The sequence below is a fragment of the Metarhizium acridum genome (genome assembly GCF_019434415.1).
Source record: "Metarhizium acridum strain ARSEF 324 chromosome Unknown scaffold_141, whole genome shotgun sequence".
NCBI classification, from domain to species: Eukaryota; Fungi; Ascomycota; class Sordariomycetes; order Hypocreales; family Clavicipitaceae; genus Metarhizium; species Metarhizium acridum.
The window spans coordinates 3,202,181-3,221,616 of record NW_027094020.1 but is presented as its reverse complement, the minus strand read 5'-3'; the positions used below and the strand labels follow the sequence as shown (position 1 = coordinate 3,221,616).

Genomic DNA, 19,436 nt, shown 5'->3' with positions numbered 1-19,436 from the left:
GTGTAAAGGCATTGCGTACAAATTGAATTAACAGACAACAATTCTCTAAACTCTTTCTGTTATTAGCTTTTCCACCCTTTCGTTAATTAAATGCGAGATATTGGAGTCTAATTACTCATAACAGTGTCTCTGTCTTGGCGGTACCAGGTAGTTTCTTACTTTTGGGTAGTGCTAGCACTCCCTCGACGAGGAATAGACAATAAGGAGTCGCTAACACAGCTTACAAACAACCAGATTATGCGCTAATTACAGCTCTGGCTCGACTCATATTCTATCCCTACATAATAGCAATATTAGCTTAGCTGGTATAGAAGCCATCCAAAGACTACTTACAGTTTTCCACTCTCTCGGAGATGATACGTCTAGCAGGTTTCTAAAGTAACTCCATATTTTCTCCCGGCTGCGGTTTGAGAAAGTCAACCTCGATAACTTGTATACTTCTTTTTCCATTTTGGTCCGGCATCCTTCAGAATGCTAGTATTAGAGAAGGCAATGAACTCTCTTGTACAGACTCGAACGGCATTTAGCCACTCGAGTTGATCTTCGACGCCAAAGAATGCCTTGGATACTATCTTGCCAATAAAAAAACAAAATGGCCACGGTTGATTAAAGTCGTAGGGAATACCTGCAATAAGCTGCATGAGTGAATTGAATCGCTTATCAGAAAGCCTTAGTAGATATTAGCATAATTGCATCAGATATAGCATAATTATTGGTCCCATACTAGACAACGAAGTGGCTAATAGCTGCTGCCTCCAGACCCTGGTTTCGAACCTCAGCTGTGACGTCGACCGTAGGAACTCGAACGGTAATAGCTTTGTCACCAGGCAGCGTTTCATCCATAGTCAGCTCTAATTTTCGAATTTAGTCGCTGGGAAGAAGTTTTTCGAGATGAATCAAATTGACGAGAGAGTGAGGGGATATTGAGTAACCACATGGGCTTATACATCAGGTCGACCAGTCACTTGACAATATCACGTGACAGAATGGTCGACTAGTTGGTCCTCAACCCTTTAAGCATCCCCGAGTATTTCTACTTCTCCATTTTCAACCAGTTAGATAGGTTTGCACGGCATAGTTGGCGTCGTTGGCTTCTGGTTTTGCCACAGTGCGGAGACGACGTGGAGAAAGAACTATAGCTGTTGGCATTACACGGGTTGTCTGGACCAAGCATCACACGGCCTAGTAACAGGACGAGGCCTTGCTAGAATATGTGACTATCGCATAGAGGCAACCAAGAAACACCACAACACAGCACACTAACCACCTAGCGGTGAATGCAAAGACCCATCAGCGTGTAGCTATTGCTTGCACAACAGGCACAGCCTCAGCACAGATATTAAAATAGCTAATAGCATGCGACTATAACGGTGATTGAGAATCAACAAACCGTGATACCTCATGTGATTTCCAATTGCATCGCATGTAATAGTAGAGCTCGGGACACCTAGACAGTAAACATGCTGCAAGATTAGTTAGACGTATCGTTGAATGCGGAAAGTAGTGGATGTGCCATTTCCAACCGCATTCAACGGTGTAAAGGGTGAATGAATCTGTAACATAAATAAGGGGGTTGTCCTTCCAAAAACAAACTCCAACTACTATCCGAAACTCTGATATTTATCCCGTTTTCGCTAGATTCTGCCACAGTGAACTATTATTTCTCTATTATATATTTCTATTCGTTTCAAAGTATTGAAGGTATAGAAAACACCTTATATACGTACCTTAAACTTCCTGCTAATATAATAGGAAGAACGTGCGATCACATTGTCTATCATTATCGAGAATGTGGCCACACTAGTAGTGACGATGTTCGCCGCTGTGCACAAGCCAGACAAATTAATAAAAACTGCCGACGAGACACATGGGGCAGTGTTTCTAGAGGAAATCGGCCAGGGAAATGCCACCCGTGCCAGCTTTTCACCCCTCCAGATTCAGAACAAGCTGAGAACACGATGCGAGTTAGGCGTAGTCTAGCATAAATGAGTTTATTAGATGTGAGGCATTTTAGATGCTTTGTTATAAATACTGTAACTAAACTGGTTATTATTTAAATTATAGCTGAAAAATTACTTTGATCTTTACAATAACGTATTAAGAGTAATTGAATGGTACTATCCTGCTTTAAAGTAAAATGAAAGACTACTCTTAGTTAGATTGCATTTCTTATAGCATAAGATTTTACGTAGCTAGTTTCTCTGTGTAGTAATGCTGTTTTCTATCTTAATAATCCGCTAGGTATTACTTAGGCTAGATTCTTCTTATAGTTGTGGCATTAATGCAATACACTCTCTTTATCCGTTGTATGCAAGCTTTCTAAATACCTTTCTCTTCGTCAAAAAAAATTTTACTCCCCTTTTTTCCCCTAATAGCCTGTATTATTAATATCACCCTCAATCCCATCTCCCAGACGTTTCTAAATAAATCGCTGCCGCTGCCCTGCCTGCTGCAATTACTGGACGTACAACTGCTCTCCGCTTCAAGTCGTACAAAAACTCCGCGGCTAGGTAATCATTTATAACTGTCACAGCATGGGGTCCGCAGTAAGCTGGATTTCGATAACTTTGCCCAATGATCATTCATGCTATCCCTTGGCATTCCGAGAATGTATCGTGTGAAAGGGTGAGGTTACGCCTTTAAAGATTGCCAGCGGATCTAGCCGGTGTACGGTAAAACAAGGTTCCATGGCATAATAGTTGATAACGGTAAAGCAGTTTGCTTGCCAAATTTTTAGAGCTGCATGGGCTTAGTGCTTTTCGTGGAAGCCAATCCGCTGCGACTGTCTCGAAAGTCCTTAGGGTTTCCTTAGATTCTTTCCCACTATAGCTCGAAACCAGCTCTTGTCCCCGCCTCCCTTTGGAGCAAAGTTTTCATCTGGCGTACTCGTCTCCAGGAGGGCAATTACAGTGCGGCTTATTATGCTTGCCTTGCATAGCCTCGAGTCTTGTCGCTGATGGAATAGAATGCCCTATTAGAAACACGGTGGAAGTCTTGATACAGTAATTTGTTGGTGAGGGCTCCATTCTGTTGTCGGTTGTTCTCCTCGTTCAACAAATTAGTCGTAGCGGGCACCGCATTCAACGCCCGATCGTCTCACAATGCCAATGCCCTCCTGTTTCCCTACTTCTTCAAAACGCAAAGTCTTTTGACAACATGAAGAACATGAATTGCCGTCCCGGCGACACCTTAGCCACTAAGCTCAGGATCTTAGTAGCACTTCCTGATTCGCAAATATCGAACCGCCACACTTGTGGCTAAACACAGGACTTGGGAGGTAAACCCCAAGACAGATAGACGACGAGCCCCAGGCAAATCCATGGAGCCTGTATTCCCGGTTCTGGTGTGAAAGATGATGCTGCAGATGGCTAACCAATCACTTCCGCTGTTATGCAAGTCGGGATTCGAAGCAGATGGCATGTCAAGAGCCACAATTACACGTAATCTCTTGTATCATCGCCCAAATCGGCAGTTCCATGCTTGAGTTCCACTGGCTGCGTGGCGTCTTGGCAGTGAAAGGCAAGTGCCAAAATTCTATTGCCCGTTGCGACACATCCCGCGCGGCATCACATCTTTTGCGGGGCATAGGGGAACTAGAGTAATGATGCAAACCGCCTAGCCCCTGGTCCGAATTCTTTATCTACCCCGGATCTGATGTGTAATCTTTTCTTATTCGTCCAGGTGTTGTGGACTGAATGTGCGCGTCTAAAACGACCATCGTAACGTCATATCAAGTACGCAACACAATACCAAATGCCAAGTGAATGAATGTCTGAGCGAGCATACATCGTATTACATGTAGGATCAAGACAATTGGACAGTAACAGAGGTATATGGGCATACGAGATGTTCTCTATTCGAATTGTATGCGATGATGTTCGTTTCAGGCGTCATCTGTAAAATACTCACGACTTGAAGCACATACCACACAACTCGGGTATCTCACTGCTCTTACTTCGGCTTTGTCGGTGGGAACCCAGAGCTCAAAAGCGATGCCGTAGTCAGTGAGTTTCCGGATCATGTGTGCCTGTCTGCTTTACCACGCTACAGGCGACGTGCCCAGAACCTACAGCATGCCAAAGCATTCAGTTCTCCATGACAGAGACAGAGCCTTTCCCCTGATCAGTCACAATCAAAAGAAATATGGCTGGACTTCGGCTCTCCTATGCACTCATCCAATTGCACACAATCGCCTTTGTTGTGCACCAGACAGAATCAAGCTTTAGGAGAAAGAACGAGACAGGCACAAAGCCAGGAACATCGCATCGACACCTCGGTGACTACAGACCGCAATTTCCCTCCGTAGACATTCTCACATCCCAGTCCAAGGATTCAGACTCACAATTGGACTATGTGTCGCCCTTGTTCGACGAGCGCAGCCGGGCGACTGCCTGACAAACGGGATCAGCTCACCATTCCCAAACTGCGTACATGGCTATAAAAACCACCCAGACCCTCGCTATTTCGTGAATTAATGATAGGTGGGAGTCTCACCATGTGAACAGTCACATTATTGCTATAAAACTAGCTAGTCCGCAAGTTTTGCCAATCTACGGATCCATTTACTTTATAAAAGGAGGAATACAGTGTTACTAGATGCCCTGAATTTAGCCACTTTTTAAATTAATTTAATAGTTCAATAATTCAATTAATTTAATTATATGAATGGAGGATAGTAGGCCGACTCTTGACATATATGGATATTAGGCCGTGCGGCACTTGCCGGCGTTTATGTCGTTTGTCGGGATGACTATCCATGTTTCGTCCATGTTACAGCGTATAATATTATTCGTTCATCGTAATCGAGATTCGCAGGTTCTCATATTCAGGGGAATAACGCACAACAGTTGCAACGTCTAGTAGGTTATGACCTTCCTTGGCTGGAGCATCTATATAAAGTTGGCTTGATCCGCAGGGTTGGATTTTCATCACTTTTATGCGCATTATGCCTATTTTAAAGACTGTTTCATGGCTGGGAGGGTAGGACCCAATCGAATGATGTCGCGTTTGTCTTAACCCCAGCTTTACAAAAGCCCGGCAACCTTGGCTCTTCGTTCTGCTGTTTAAAACAATGAAGGGGAAAAATGAACAATGATTAAATAGTGTATATGAGCTCGTTCGACGGGAGGGGCGATCTGCTTGCAAATTGAAGGCCATCATACTCGTTACCGGCTCAATCACGACCAAACGAGTTGAAATGGGTCGATTAACTCGTCTTATCCCCCAAATGAGAGCGACGGTAAGATAAAACAAGTAGAGTCTGATATCACGACCAGCAGAGTACGCCACTGGGGTTGCCAAGGCCGGAAGAGCTATCCGCACAAGAACAAGTATAAGTATAAGAGAGCATCTTGGTCTGTCAAAGTAATTTGCTTCTTCTTTAGCCCCATCACCGCTCCCGTCGAAGCTCAATCAGCCTCGCCGCCTTGCTCCCATCTCCAGCACGTTTATATACACCCGGTTTAGTAAATCTTTTCCCAAAATTCATAATGAAGCCGCTTGCTAGTCTTGCTGCTCTCGTCTCCCTGGCTGCAACCGCTCCTCAAGCCGCCCGCCCCCTTGACGTCCAGTTCCAGATGGATGGCAACAGTGCCATCAGGGCTACCATCACCAATAATGGCAAGAAGGACTTGAAAATCTTCAGGACAGGCACCATTCTCGACAGCTCTGCGATTCAAAAGACCCGGATCACCGATGTAGACGGTACGCCACCCCTTTTCCTCTCATTAAGCTCAGCTTGCAAGCCAGAAAACTGGAAAAGTGAAAAAAAAAAAAAAAAAAAAAAAAAAAAAAAAAAAACTCCAAGCTGACATGTCACAGGCAAGGCCATACCTTTCATCCGGCGGCAAGTTCGACATCCACTCATCGGGCGTCATGCACTTTGCCAACGACGACGACAACACGCTCATCGGCTCCGTCCCCTACACAACTCCATCACGGCCGAAATCCACGGCTCCGAGGCAGGCTCCGTCCTCAAGTCCTTCCTCCGGGCCGACAAGCGCGCCAATTTCCAGTCTGACTGCACTGGCCAGAAGCTCTCCGTCACACAGAGCGCGCTCTCCAACTGCGCCCGGCTCGCCAGCGCCGCCCCGTCGGCCGCGTCTTCCAACGACGCCAAGGTCAACGAGTACTTCAAAGACTCTAGCGCATCGACGAAGAATACCGCCGTGTCCGAAGTGCTAGGCAAGGTGGCCACCGAGTGCGGCTCGACCAACGGCGGCGTCTCCAAGTACTACGCACCGACGTCGCCGATCACTGCACAAGCGGTGTCTTGGCCTATACCGTCCCTAGTCAAAATTTCCAGGCCTACTGCGACTTGTACTTTAGTTTGCCTGCCTTGACGTCCCAGTGCCATGCCCAGAACCAGGCCACGACCGACTCACACGAGATTACGCACCTGAGGCAGATCAAGGGCACAGCTGACAATGGCTACGGTTACCAAAATGCTATGAAGCTGGATACCCAGAACGCTCTTAACAACGCCGACACCTATGCTTTGTTTTCCAACGCCATCCAAGTCAACTGCTAGAGCGCCGGAAAAGGGGGGGATAGGCCAAGTTTGTGTTGGTGTATGAAAGAAACACAATCTGATAGAATATATTTGCTTGCTTAAAAGCATACATGAGCATACTCTAGTATATTATAGTATAGAGCGTCATATCCAAGGACTTGGTCTGGTCGAATACGTGCAGCCTGCCACTGTCTCTATTTGTAAGACTCCAAGGCATTAAATTGTGACATTGAAACCCTCTGATAGAAGGTTTATCCAGTTGAAGATGCGCGGATACTACTAACCACCTCCATCTAAATGGGATCATAATCGAGCTAGTATTTTGTGAATCTGTTGCACGTACCAAAGCTATGGTAAAATTGTTAATGCTGGTTCCTTTGAAGCGTCATGAGCAAAACAGTACTCACAGTCTCGGCCGCGCCACCAATCGACCTCATACCCAGCACGCTGCTCAGCCAGGAAGGCGCAACACTCTTGGCGTACAACTTGGCTGCCTCGTCTTTGACCTCCTTGTTGAAAATGGTGTTCTTGGGGAGCAAGGGCTTGAGAATCGAGGGACGTCCGATGCCGACGAGATCACAGTCGCCGTCCTTGATGGCCGCCTCCATGCCCTGCCGCGATCGGAAACCGCCCGTTACCATCAGGGGCATGCCCTCAAATCTGTCACGAATCGCGTGGGCGAATTCAATAAAGAAGGCCTCGCGGGCTGCCGTCCGTTCTGACACGGGAGGATTGGCTCTGCCAATCATCATCTATTCTATGGTCAGTTACAAAGCGCACAGGTGGGATAAATGTCGTTGTCTAGAAAGACTCACCTCTGGGTTTTCATACGTGCCGCCGCTAATCTCCAGAAAGTCAATTCCAGCAGCAACAATAACTTCCAGTTGCTCGACACACTCCTCAAGCTCCTTTTGACTCTGGTGATCGACGCTGTTGAGCTTGATGCCGACGCAGAAATCCTTGGGCACAGCCTTCCTCACGGCCTCCAGGATCTCGATGACGATTCTGGCACGCTTCTTGGGCGATCCACCGTACGCGTCGGTCCTCTTGTTCGTTTTTGAGCTGAGAAACTGCGCCAATAGGTAGCCGTGTGCCGCGTGAATCTCAATTCCAGCGAATCCTGCTTCGTGTGAGAGTTTGGCTCCCTCGACAAAACGGCCCACAACGTGCTGGATGTCGGTCGTGTCCATTTCTCTCGGGCTGCCAAAGACGAGAGCGCTCATAAACCGGGCAATGAGGCCGTCGCCAAGCTTTACTGGCACCACGCTGGGCGCCATGGTCTTTCCAAACCACCCGTGGGACCCAGCTCCGGGGATTGATTGTCTGCCAGGGTGGTTCAGCTGGACAATTGTCGGTGTGCCGTCTCGGTTGCAGGTGCTAGCCCATTCCTTCCATGACCTCAGGAGCTGCTCCCGTGGAATGTCGCTGTTGACGGCGTTGTCGTCGTGCGTGCCGAGGTATGCAGCATCTACCTGCACATTGCCCGTCATTACCAAACCCCATCCGCCGTCTGCCCATGCGCCGTACGTCTCTACCAGACCTTTGTGAGGAAGCCGATTCTTGTCGCCCCATGCCTCTGCCAGCGCCGCCTTTGCGAGGCGGTTGGGAATTGTGAGTCCGCATGGGAGGGTTAGTGGCCTTGCGATCTCGAGATCCATGGCGATGGCCTCGTTTGTTCGCTTGACTAGTCCAGGTCGGTAGTTGAAAGCTGATTGCAATGAGTTGTTTTGAAGCTGCTAGTCAAGCAATTCTGGGTTGACGAGAGTAGTCTTGTTTATTACAACTTTCAAGCTAGGGGCCGGACGAACAATTAAGCCGTCATCAATAAGTTCGTTCATCTCCATTTTTTTCGTTCTAGTCCGACTTCCGGGATAGGAGGTTTTGGTGTGATGTTTCCTTTTCCTTAAACTCCGACGGAGTCTCGGCACAAAATTAAGTCTAGTTGGCCATGGAAGTGGATTAGCTCAGGAGTCAATTGTGGACACATCGATCCGTTCGAAACCCTTCCTGCCATTGGATGGAGTCCGTAGCAAACTCAACTAGGAGCCGAGGTAAATGGAAGTTTGAGCCTGTCCAGGGGCTTCGAAAAAAGCTTCTAGGTGTTGAGTGCTGGGTAAGTCGATGCCTTGATGTCGCCCTTTGTTGACGCGAAGTCTCCGAGGATGGAGGGCCAAGGCCCTGTTTGCTAATCGCTACCCTCATTGAAACAAAAAGCGCGCTAAATATAAGTGCTCATATTTTGACTACAGGGTCATGCTCCAAGGGTCTTGTGGAGATATAGATTTGGGGCCTTTGCAGCACCAAAGGATATGGATATTATTGGTGTGCGATGTAAATGTGCGTCCTAATGCTATTTCAGACAGGTCCCGTGTCAAGCAGGTAGAAATCGAAGTGATGTCCTGATTGTCAGTGGCCAGAGACAAATTCGCCACACACCATGATTAGTATGGCCCTTGGGAACGACGAAGTACGCGACCACTTGGCCGGGCAAAAGTTCTCAAATTGATCACTACTCCCGGTGATTGTCCCGGCGGATATGCGGGTCTAAGACGGGAGATCCAAAAAATTGCCGGACAAATGATGAGTAAACCTAATTCCCATATCAGGATGGCCAAAGGCCTCCTTCTCAATGCATATAAGCGGCATTGATTTCTTGGCAATGAGACGAACTCCTTTTGTTCACCACCAAAACTGCTATGCAAGCATATCGACCAATGGCTGTATGCTAGGCAAGTGTGCCTGCCCGTGTTGGTCGAAATGCAGCGATATTGCTTCTTGTATTGCTATGAATCTCTAATGTAGATGATACCTGCATTGGCCACTGGTGTACGGTCAGCATCTGCGTCCCTTCACTAGCCTTGAGATTAAGTTGTCATCTACAAGACCTAGTGACCGCAATCATGGCAAAATTTTGTATAATCTGCCTCAAAAAGAACATGCCCTAATCGCGAATGGACTAGACCTCCCTCATATTCCGTCAACATAATTACACCGGTCACTTGACAATCGCCCAGTCTAAACTAATGTACCATAATGTCTGTCGATTTGGTCACACTAGCTACTAGACAACTAATATACAACGGACACCGTCTATTTTACGCCTCAATATATTAGTAGAAGCTTGCTGACGGACGAATTCATTCCGCCATAGACGTTCACCATCAACGAAACCCAGCGCGGCACAAGTGATTGTCAGTCCCAAATCGTGATGATTCATGCATATTCCAAGCTATAACGTCTTTATCTAACCCAGCTAGCACATGGCTCGATTTACCCCCCTCTGAAACCCATCACAGGGACAAGACAGGGCATTTATATCATAATCCAATCGTGACCTTCATGCATCATCCTCTTGTAGCATTGAACCTTCTTTAGTTAGAGCACAAAGTCAATGTGACATCGGTCGAATCACGGCAGTCCTTGACCTGGCTACCAGCGAGAGGAGTGCCGTTAGACCAGACAATGGAAGGGCACGAGGTGTCGGCACTGCCCTCGACCAGCTTCTGTCCGGCAAATGCATCACCAAAGACATCGCTCAGATCGTACCAGACGGCGCCGTCTTTGAGGTTATAGGCAAAGATGGTCTGCGGCTGGCCGGTGTACAGGCCATCGGGCTCCCTGGTAATCTTGAGAGCACGACCACCAGTCGTGGGGTCGCGTGAAAACTGCTCAGAGTACGCCTGGCCAGGCTGGAGAGTATTTGGGTTCGAGATTTGGCTGCCAACAGACCAGACGGTCACGGGGAAGCCGCAGTTATTCTTGACAACGGCGTTGCCAACTGCCGAGACGGCTCCGGCAATAGCAAAGGTGACGGCCAGAATATTGGCCTGGCCGAACATTGTGAAAAGTTATATGAGAGTTGAGAGGAGTATTGGTATGTTCTGGCTGTGGTATGATATGATACAACGGGAAAGTACTGCGCCTTGAGTGACTTTCTTCATCAAGGTTAACGGGAGACAGGCCTGCCTTTTGTAGAGAGGATCATGGGAGCTCTCGGGGTTTCCGTTACGTGTGATTGATCCGTTGCATCAGCCAAGTCTTGTCTACGCAGCATGAATGTTGCTGTTCTGGTGCATTGCCGCCTCGTGTCATCAGCAACATCAGCCTTAGGCACAGAAGGCGAGATACGAAGAAGGGATAATGCCGAGTGGTTGACCCGCCTTGGCTGCAGGCATTGTCGCAACGAATACCACGTTGGAGCATGAGCACAGGATATTCAAGGCTACTGACGCCTCGATACGAGGCTGCCAAATGCAACCACTGCAACACGGATCGCCGGCTCTATTCGTATTGGTCCAGAACAGGAAACAGCTCCAGCTACAAAGGAAATGGCCACACGATTACCCGCGGCTCACGAGAAGTGTCATCCGATCTAGCGGAGGGATCGACAGTTGTCTCAGGCGCCAAGCCATCGTGTTCAATTCCTTCCAAATTGCGGGGGATCGGCATCACTGACAGGCAAAAGCCTCCGTTATTTGACCGCCCACGGCCTAGACTATAGGTTGCAATAAGGATCCTGACTGATGTGCATCTACCCAAAGCGGACCAAAAATAGACGAGCATTCTTCTTCTCTGGCAACTTGTATTTGGGTAGGGCCACAACGGGCAGACGTGGGCGAATGAACTCAAGACAGCCCGTCTGGAGCTCTCGCATCGGTGAAGACGATATAGGACGGGGGATTTCAGCCCGACCGCCTCCAGACTTTGTTGACCTACGCCCGGTTTATGCAGCGGCACCGCATACAATATTGACATGCGCAACGTTGGGTAAAAGCTTGGGGGCCATGATAGGACATTGGTGTTGGAGTCTGACAGCTTCGCCGACATTGCTTTGTGGCCCCGGAGAGCCGGTAGCCAGCGCCGTCGTGTTCGGCTTGCGTCATTGTATCACGTCGGAACAATATGCCCACTCTGATTGAATGCTCTTCTTGGGTATCAGCTGAGGCGTTGCCCGGCTTCTGCCTCCGTCGGCTGTCATCCGATGTGGCCGATGTGGCCGATGTGGGTTGCGCGGCTCAGATTGTCACCTCCCGCCGAGGCGTATGACAAACTCTTCCTCATATCAACTCGTCCTCTGTACGATAAAAGGCGAATCGGACGGTTCTTTTATTCAATTCTGCATGGACAGGCTCCACCTCCGCATGCATGAGCCCCCGCACGGCAGGTTTCCTCTTTGTCTGCCTGGGAGAAAGGCACGGAGAAGCGGAGAACTTGGAGGGCTGATTCAAAGGGTGCAAGTCAACATCAAGTCTTCTCTTGACTCTGACACCAAAAAAAGGATGGAAAATTCACATGTTCAATGAGAAGCTATGGACCAATTTTCTCCATCAAGTATTGCGAGTGGACCATCACTTGGTAGCGAATGGTGCTTGCAGACAAATTGGAGTTTCGGGCAAAGATAATTTGCATGGCTTAGTAGCCCCCAAAGTGCCCCCAATTAAGATGTGTAAAGTCGCCCGAGATGAATGGGATGAATGGGCCAGCTGGAGTTGCACGAGGCCAAAGCCGCCTGGTTAAGAACTTTCGAGTTGCTAGTACCGGATATGGTACCCATAGCTCGATATATCAGTGTTAATAGATGTCTTGATCGGCGTATCTCCAACGCGACACACAAGGGAGAGAAGCAGCCTGTAGCCCTATATCTGCAGGCTCATCAGATGTCTAGTCAGCCTTTATGGCTAAACTTATTACTGGCGAGATCTTGCCACTTATTGGGCATATAAAACCCTGGCACTTTGAGACTCTTTAGGCGCGTGAAAAACACGTTCTTTGGGTCACTAAGCATGCTTAACGCCCGCTTCACACCATTGTCTCGGAACAGCCATAATGCCGATAAAATGGTTGTAGGAGCCGTTAAGCGTCCTCCCATCTAAGTGTGAAATTGAGACGGGAACGATGCAGCTTTGGCATACTATAGGGCTAAGCAGCGAGAAATTACAGGCTAGTTCAGCTGATTATCTTACTGGGCGGGGGAATCTTAGTAAATATTCGCGATGAAGCACTGGACTTGGGTGTGATGATAAAAATTGACGTTATCTAGTACTAAACCGCTAGCCACTAGCTGGAAGGGGGAACCATACAACATTCAGGGTATCGCAACCATCAGCAAGATTGTGTCGCCACCAAGAAACCTCCATCTATCAGATTTCTAGTGGACAAAGTAAAATGAATAATATGTCTGGATATGTTATGGGCCGGGTATAGAGAATACTGCGCACAATTACTCTCCGATTCAATTTGCTAACTCTTGTCTACCTCAATAAATGCTAGCACGAAAAAAGGCATATCAAGCAAAGTCGTCGTATAATGCAGAAAACTTGGTCCCTCTCACTTTCCATTTCCCAGAAATCAACCTAGTGTTATACACAGGTACGAACCCAGCCCGAGACGACTTGCCACCGCTATCAACTACAAAAGCCAGCTTATCACCCCGATACTGCTATTGAATTGGAAGAGGGACATTGATTAACTGCACAAGAGACTTCCAATCCAGCACCTTGAGACAATAAATTATGTTTGAAAGTGGTCATCACACCGGAGGGTCGAACGCGGTACCTCAATATTGCATAACCACAGTCTACTCGACTAACGCATACCAATCAAGGCATGACTTGAATTAATAGTTCTCGTTGGGCCGTTGAAATTGACATGCCACTATTCTACATTCTTGATGTGGATGGTACATCACATGTTCTCGTCAACCACCACGACCACGCAACCACACTAGTGGCGAAGGATTTTGCTTACAAATTATATCGTACTTATGACCTCTTAGAAGCATGAAAACCCCGAGGCTGAATCAGAGTTTTTTGTCCTCTCATGGGAACAGTAAAATGATTTCTGCGCGGGCATTGGAATGTGTCGAAAGAGCTAGGAATGAACCATCCTATACGGGTCGTGGGTAGTTATTCTGCTTAGAGAATTCATTATTCGACTGAAAGCACATCGTAAAAGCCGTTATCCCTCTACAGGCGAAGATCTGTCTATAGAGCCGGCTCCCGTGCTCAGCGTACCACACACATGGCCATGTCAGGATGGCCATAATTGTCCCCTGGAGCTCGGAGCATCTATCGCCGAAGAGGCCTGAGACTATGACAAAACCTCGGCTGGGGAGCAGACCACTCTGCCATACGGTAAAACACTGGTCGGAAGCCCCGGCGGACCGTGCGACCAACTTGCATAAAGGCCTGGCATTTAGTAACTACCGGCTTGCACAAGGGCTCGCGGATCAAACTATGCCAGGCTACCGGTAATTTAATCGTGATAGTTCCTGCAATAAGTGTTGCCCGACAGGGATTATCATGACCAAATAACCCTGCTCACCGGTGATCCTTTCACCAAATAGAAACGCTGCAGCTCGATAGGATCAAAATAAGAACAGAGTTTCTCCTCTAGACAAACCCAGGCAGGATAACGTGATAACGTATGCATTAGTGCACCCGAAGTAGTCCACTTGTCCGACATATCATATACAGAATTGAGGCGCGCCCACCAGCATTCGCCAGTACAGGGACAGCTTACAAAATCCTAGCTGCCGAGGGGCCCCAGGCGGCGGAGAAATAAGGGCTGGTTGCACACTTCTGGGAAGCTGGTCTCGGTCGCCCCAAGTAGGCATCGACATACCGCCTCACTATTATTGAATATCATGAGCCCGAACGATCGGGCTCATATAAAGTTTTTGGAGCTATGTCGGCTATTTGTATACTGCCCCATTTAGTATAATTAGTGTAAATTTGCCCACTTTACGACTTATTGACCCGGCATGAGGTGAACTCTGGTTCATCTACGTTTGTCCGGCTGACAGAGTAGCATTCGGCCTCTACCACTCAATCTCAAGATCGGACTTCGGCTGTCGAGCTTGGACTGATGGGCTCTTGTTCAATGTTCATGAACAGTACTTTTGGGGGGCTTCAGATTTAGATCTCTGTCTCGGTAGTGTGAGCCAGCATACCTGATGACTTGGACAATATGGCGAAAAGCCATTGGAGAAACGTGTACGTATGAATTGTTGGCGGATTTACACGACGCCGGAAGCCGATTCAACTCAGCGAGATGCTTTTTTTAGAGCGTGGCACCGCTTGAGCTACTACGCAACGTACAGTCAATGGAGCCCGGCAAGAGGCAACACTTGATTTTATCCCAGTCTCTAAAAACCTGCGATGAGCTAATTGTATGGATGTCTCCGTGTCGGGTCCGACACATGCTTGGTCAAGGGGAAAGTCTTCATGCCTCCGCCCGTGCCGGTAGGGACATAGCCAGCACCGGGTTCGGAGATCGGGGAAAGTCAAACTGTAGTTCTTGCCATGAAAGAGAAGTTGCCGTAGCCGCGATCGAGCGCGAAGTAGTATTTATGGACTTGTGACTTGAGTGCCTAGCTGACATGGACCAAGAGTGACTGCTTTGGCCTACATAGGGCCCTGTAAAAACGCGGCACCAGGATTGGCATCGCCCTAGTCTTGGTTTCTGCAAGACGATACCGGATTGCGATTAGAACCCAAGCAGAAATGGTCTGATTTTGCGACTGCCTTGTACGGGAGGTTAGTTGCCGAGCTTATAATGCAACTGATCGTCGCTGTTGCGCTCTGGTAATTTGCATGGCGACATCCATGCACCCTGCCAATGCGGCTGATGCTGCCACTTTGAATGTCATGTTCTCAAACATGCCCAATCAAACGGTGGAAGTCATCAATCCACTCCGGCATTATCCCAGCCTCTGGTAACCTCTGCGCCGTCGTGTTGATGCAGATGACAAAAGTCTGTCAAGTGTATCAAGGATCGCTAGTAAGTTACGCGAGAACGCATGTCTCAGTATATCGTCATGCGTAGTGGTCACAGCTTTAGGAGTGAAATTAATATAATCAGGAAAATCGCTAGGCTACCTGCCCCTGGCGTAAGCACCCGACTCTGCAGGTGCTGTTAACACCTTCGAAGCATGGATGTTTCGGATGAATGGAATGTCCCTAGATTTTAGCATTGCTGGGGTTCTCGGAATTCAGGACATTGGCCAACGCTCTTTTTACATTGGTTGTTGCCAGGTCTCTTCCACCATTACGCTTTCTGAACCAGAATTTCCAGGCAAACAAACTTTAATTCCATGTAAACTGCTCCGGCCGGACAGTCTCTACACCAAGACCACCTCCACAAGCCATTTTGAGTCCGGTAACTATTACAATGGCTGTAATTATGAAAGCTGGCGGGGGCATGGCATGGTCCATGCAGGTTGTTGCCGTGGCCTCCGCTAAGCCGGCTAAAGCCATATCCGATCCATGGTTTGCACACAGACATCGGAGAGGACATTTATTTCGCTTGAAGATTCTGAATTCTTTGGTCACTTCAAACTTTTTGAATTTTCCAAGCAAAACACATAAGACGCCAACGCGGCACACCGGCACATGAAAACAAGGTGCCAACTACGAGTAATAAGGAGCTAAATCACCACTCACGCCCTCATCCTTGCCCATTCCCAGTATGCTTCGTACAAGGAATTCTCGAAACGGAATAGTGGTATCTACTTGGGGAATATCTCAAAGGGACAGCCGGCAATGAGTTGGCCAGTCGCGAGCCGCACAGGTCAAGATCGAACGGGCCCAGCGCCCATGCAGCTTCGACAAGACAGGCAGTGTCAAATGGCTTCATTCTCCAAGAGGGCATGGGAGACCCAAATCTCTAAACCCATGACGCTGAAACTGACGAATCCAGATGGTCCCGAATACCCACTGACTATGAATCACCCAGTAGGGAATGGCCCCTCGCCTGTAGCGAGCATCCTATCGCCGTCTTTCTCTTCGCAAGGGTATGGGTTGTCAACCAATTAGACATACATGAGAGCCGTCTGATCCGAAATCATCAAAGATGGATGTGCAGTTGAAGCGATATAGTAATGGCTGAAGGTTAAATGGATATTACAAGAGAGAATGGCACCGTGGAATAAAGCAGAATTTACACCCGCTTAAGCGATACCCATATTTGGAATCAAATTATGTACCATTAGGACCACAAATACCCAGCCTGGCAGTGAGATGTAATCTACCTTGTGTGTGGACGTGCGCACGTGTGCATGCCTGTGTGTGTCATTTGCAACCACCTAGACCTTGATAGGTACCATCTACTTGGGCTACTGTATCTTGTTTTCAAAGCTTAACCACCTCCCCTTTTACAGAATGGGAATGCTTGTATCCAAAAAGACGATTCAAGAACCCCTCACATTTATTACTTCCCCATCCCTGGTCGCCAGACGCACCCTCAGACTATCATGACAAGATATCAGCCTTACGAAATGTAAAAGACGACATGTCTTTGTTGGCGGGTATTCAGCTTACAACAAGGTCCTTTCATTGTGACTGGGAATATTGTAAAAAGGTAGGTTGTGAACATTGATCTTCGTGGGGACTCCGTACCAACAACACATACCAGACGTTTACGCGCAAGTCGGACTTGCAACGCCACTACCGAATTCATACAAAAGAAAGACCCTACGTGTGCACGACCCCAGGATGTGGCAAAAGCTTTGTTCAGCAAAGTGCGTTGAAGGTTCATAGCCGAATTCACACGGGCGAGAAGCCATATCAATGTCATTATACTAGTTGTGGGAAACGGTTTTCCGATGTAAGCTGGGACAATATTCCTAATCATTTGTCGATGATACTGACGGCTTTGGTAGTGTTCTTCACTCGCACGTCACAGGCAGGTTCATGCAAGAGCGCGCCCCTTCGGACATGGTGGATATAATTCTAGGAGGTTGGTCTCCCTATGATCCCTATGCTGCATCTTTCGATTTTGACACAATGTAATAGCGTGGACCTAAAGACCACAACAGCTGACTCTCGGTGTAACATATACCACCACAATATCCCGGCCGGCAGCACATTGAGATCCGAGTTTGTGCCTTGCTTACCTGCAGCTAGTCAGTTCGGGACACTCGGGCCTACAAACGGATTCTTCACCTACTATACGGCTTCTAATATGCACATGACACCTCAATCAACCTGCTTGGCTGATTCTTGCCACTACTTGGATCATGAAAATGTCTCCACCATCTATGATTATTACGGCCGGGACCTTGGAGGAAAGGTAGTTTGCCGGCCTCCCAGCACAGAGGAGGAAATATACTACATCACCGACGAGACCGGCCCCAGCATTGCAACAACGCATGCATGTTGCCCGCAGTACTCTCTACCTCAGCAACAATACGAAAAGGGATCCGCTTGCGAGGCAATGTACAGCTCCGAGAATACCAATTGCACAGACTGTAGTAATTTGGCGAATTTTGTCTTTTGCCATGAAGATGATTATATGATATACCGTGCGCCATCAACAGCCAGCTCAAGTGGCCAAGTGACGCTCCGCAGCTAGTGCCTAGTATATTGACCTAACATGAAAGACGACACAGCTTGTATACGCTGAAGGTACGACGACTGCGTGTTGAAAGAAGAGACTTGCGAGGTGCGTCTACTCTCGAGACCTCGGGGCACGCCCTGTATCCTACATTTCATATCTCAGATGCAATATATCGTTGTTAACATGTTCTTGGTTGCGTAGTTTCTTTTTGTTTTCCGTCCTGTATGAATGGGTGGTGCTCGAGAAATATGGTTGTTTTTCTTTTTTTTTCTCTCTATATTATTTCACAGGAGTATATAAATTGCATACTCGTTGTAAGTGCTGGGCTTGTCTGATCTTTTTTTTACATTTCAAGGTCTCCAAGAGGGAGGTTGGCCAAACGAGTATTTTCCTCACCCCCCTAGCCATAATTCCAGCATCAGTGAGCCTTGAAAGCAATTTTTGGACCTGTCACCTGGCCCAGTCGCCAAACTCATGCCGCCGTTTCCACGCTGATTTGAGGCTGATCGCTGTGTCCAGTGACACCAAACGCCACCGGCTCCAATGCCTCGGATTTGTCACATGCATCAAAGAGTCCGACGTACGCAGCCTCATCAATTATCGTATTCTTGGCGCTTGTTCAAAGTTTCTGTTCCTGGTGGTGGCGTGATTAAAGCTTAGACCACAACCGCTCACTCGATGGCATAAGTGCGATCCTCGATCTCAAAAAGCGACTTGGCATCGCAAATAGATCCGACATATCAAAGTGACAGGATGACGGGACTCGCCTACACGATTGGGTTATATATGACTCAAGCAAGAACCATCCGTATCTGGAGGTCCATTACATGCGATATGCCGCCTGCTACCCGGGGCACCCCGTAGAGCGCAATAGCTATTTACAGATAGCCTTCACCCAGACCTACATTGCCCTAGTGTGGGCATCTGAAATTCTGAGACACAGCTATACAAATGAATCAGAACCCTCCCCGGAAAATCAAAACCAGGTTCTCTCCTAATATCTAGATAAATCCGCAGGCGCGTAACGCTTGGCGGTCCGGTACTACAATTACCGCATCCTGTCGTCACTCGTTTCCTCTATCTTCATCAGAACTATGACTTGAAGCTTTTTTCTCACTTCCAAAATGTCGCACAATGAGCCAAGCTGGCACAATGGATACAGCCCACAACGCAAAGTTGACATATACGCCACCAACTTGGGCCATGATGGTAATGGATGACAAGCCATAGCTGACGGCTTGCCAAGCCGATTCCGTACCTCGAAGAAGCGCCGCATATCGAACAACCTCACTATTATCTGTGGAAATGTTTTGAATGATGAAGTACCTAAGAGCGTCAGCGAGGCCCTCGAATTCATCCGCAGTGATAGTTGTACACTTACAAGAAAAGGTAGTTTACTTGGAAGCCTAGAGTAAGGAAGACAAAGACCAAGAATGCAGCCGCGAATCCCGGGGTGGACCAGTCGTACGTCGGCTGAGTATGTCGAAATTTGGTGACTAGAACTGTTGCCCACGTCCACCACGCTCCCTGCAGTATGACAATAAGCCAAAATGATGATCTTGCTCTTATTCTGTGCGAAATCGAAGTA

At 47.9% G+C, this 19,436-nt stretch overlaps 3 protein-coding genes across 3 annotated transcripts; 1 reads left to right on the top strand and 2 right to left on the bottom strand.

Annotated features, from left to right (window-relative positions):
• Positions 1-5,489: 5,489 nt before the first annotated feature.
• Positions 5,490-5,810, top strand: J3458_009586 (uncharacterized protein; the record flags this gene model as incomplete). The annotated part of the gene is made up of 1 exon (XM_007817002.2): positions 5,490-5,810. The coding sequence occupies one exon, from the start codon at positions 5,490-5,492 to the stop codon at positions 5,808-5,810; it is 321 nt and encodes a 106-aa protein (XP_007815193.2).
• A 675-nt stretch (positions 5,811-6,485) lies between these two features.
• Positions 6,486-8,328, bottom strand: J3458_009585 (uncharacterized protein). Its single transcript, XM_066119870.1, has 3 exons — positions 7,327-8,328; positions 6,919-7,263; positions 6,486-6,859 (listed from the first exon to the last, which is right to left on the bottom strand). The coding sequence occupies exons 1-3, from the start codon at positions 8,167-8,169 to the stop codon at positions 6,815-6,817; spliced, it is 1,233 nt and encodes a 410-aa protein (XP_065975667.1). The 5' UTR covers positions 8,170-8,328; the 3' UTR covers positions 6,486-6,814.
• Positions 8,329-9,882: 1,554 nt separating this feature from the next.
• On the bottom strand, positions 9,883-10,350 carry J3458_009584 (uncharacterized protein; the record flags this gene model as incomplete). The annotated part of the gene is made up of 1 exon (XM_007817000.2): positions 9,883-10,350. The coding sequence occupies one exon, from the start codon at positions 10,348-10,350 to the stop codon at positions 9,883-9,885; it is 468 nt and encodes a 155-aa protein (XP_007815191.1).
• Positions 10,351-19,436: the final 9,086 nt, after the last annotated feature.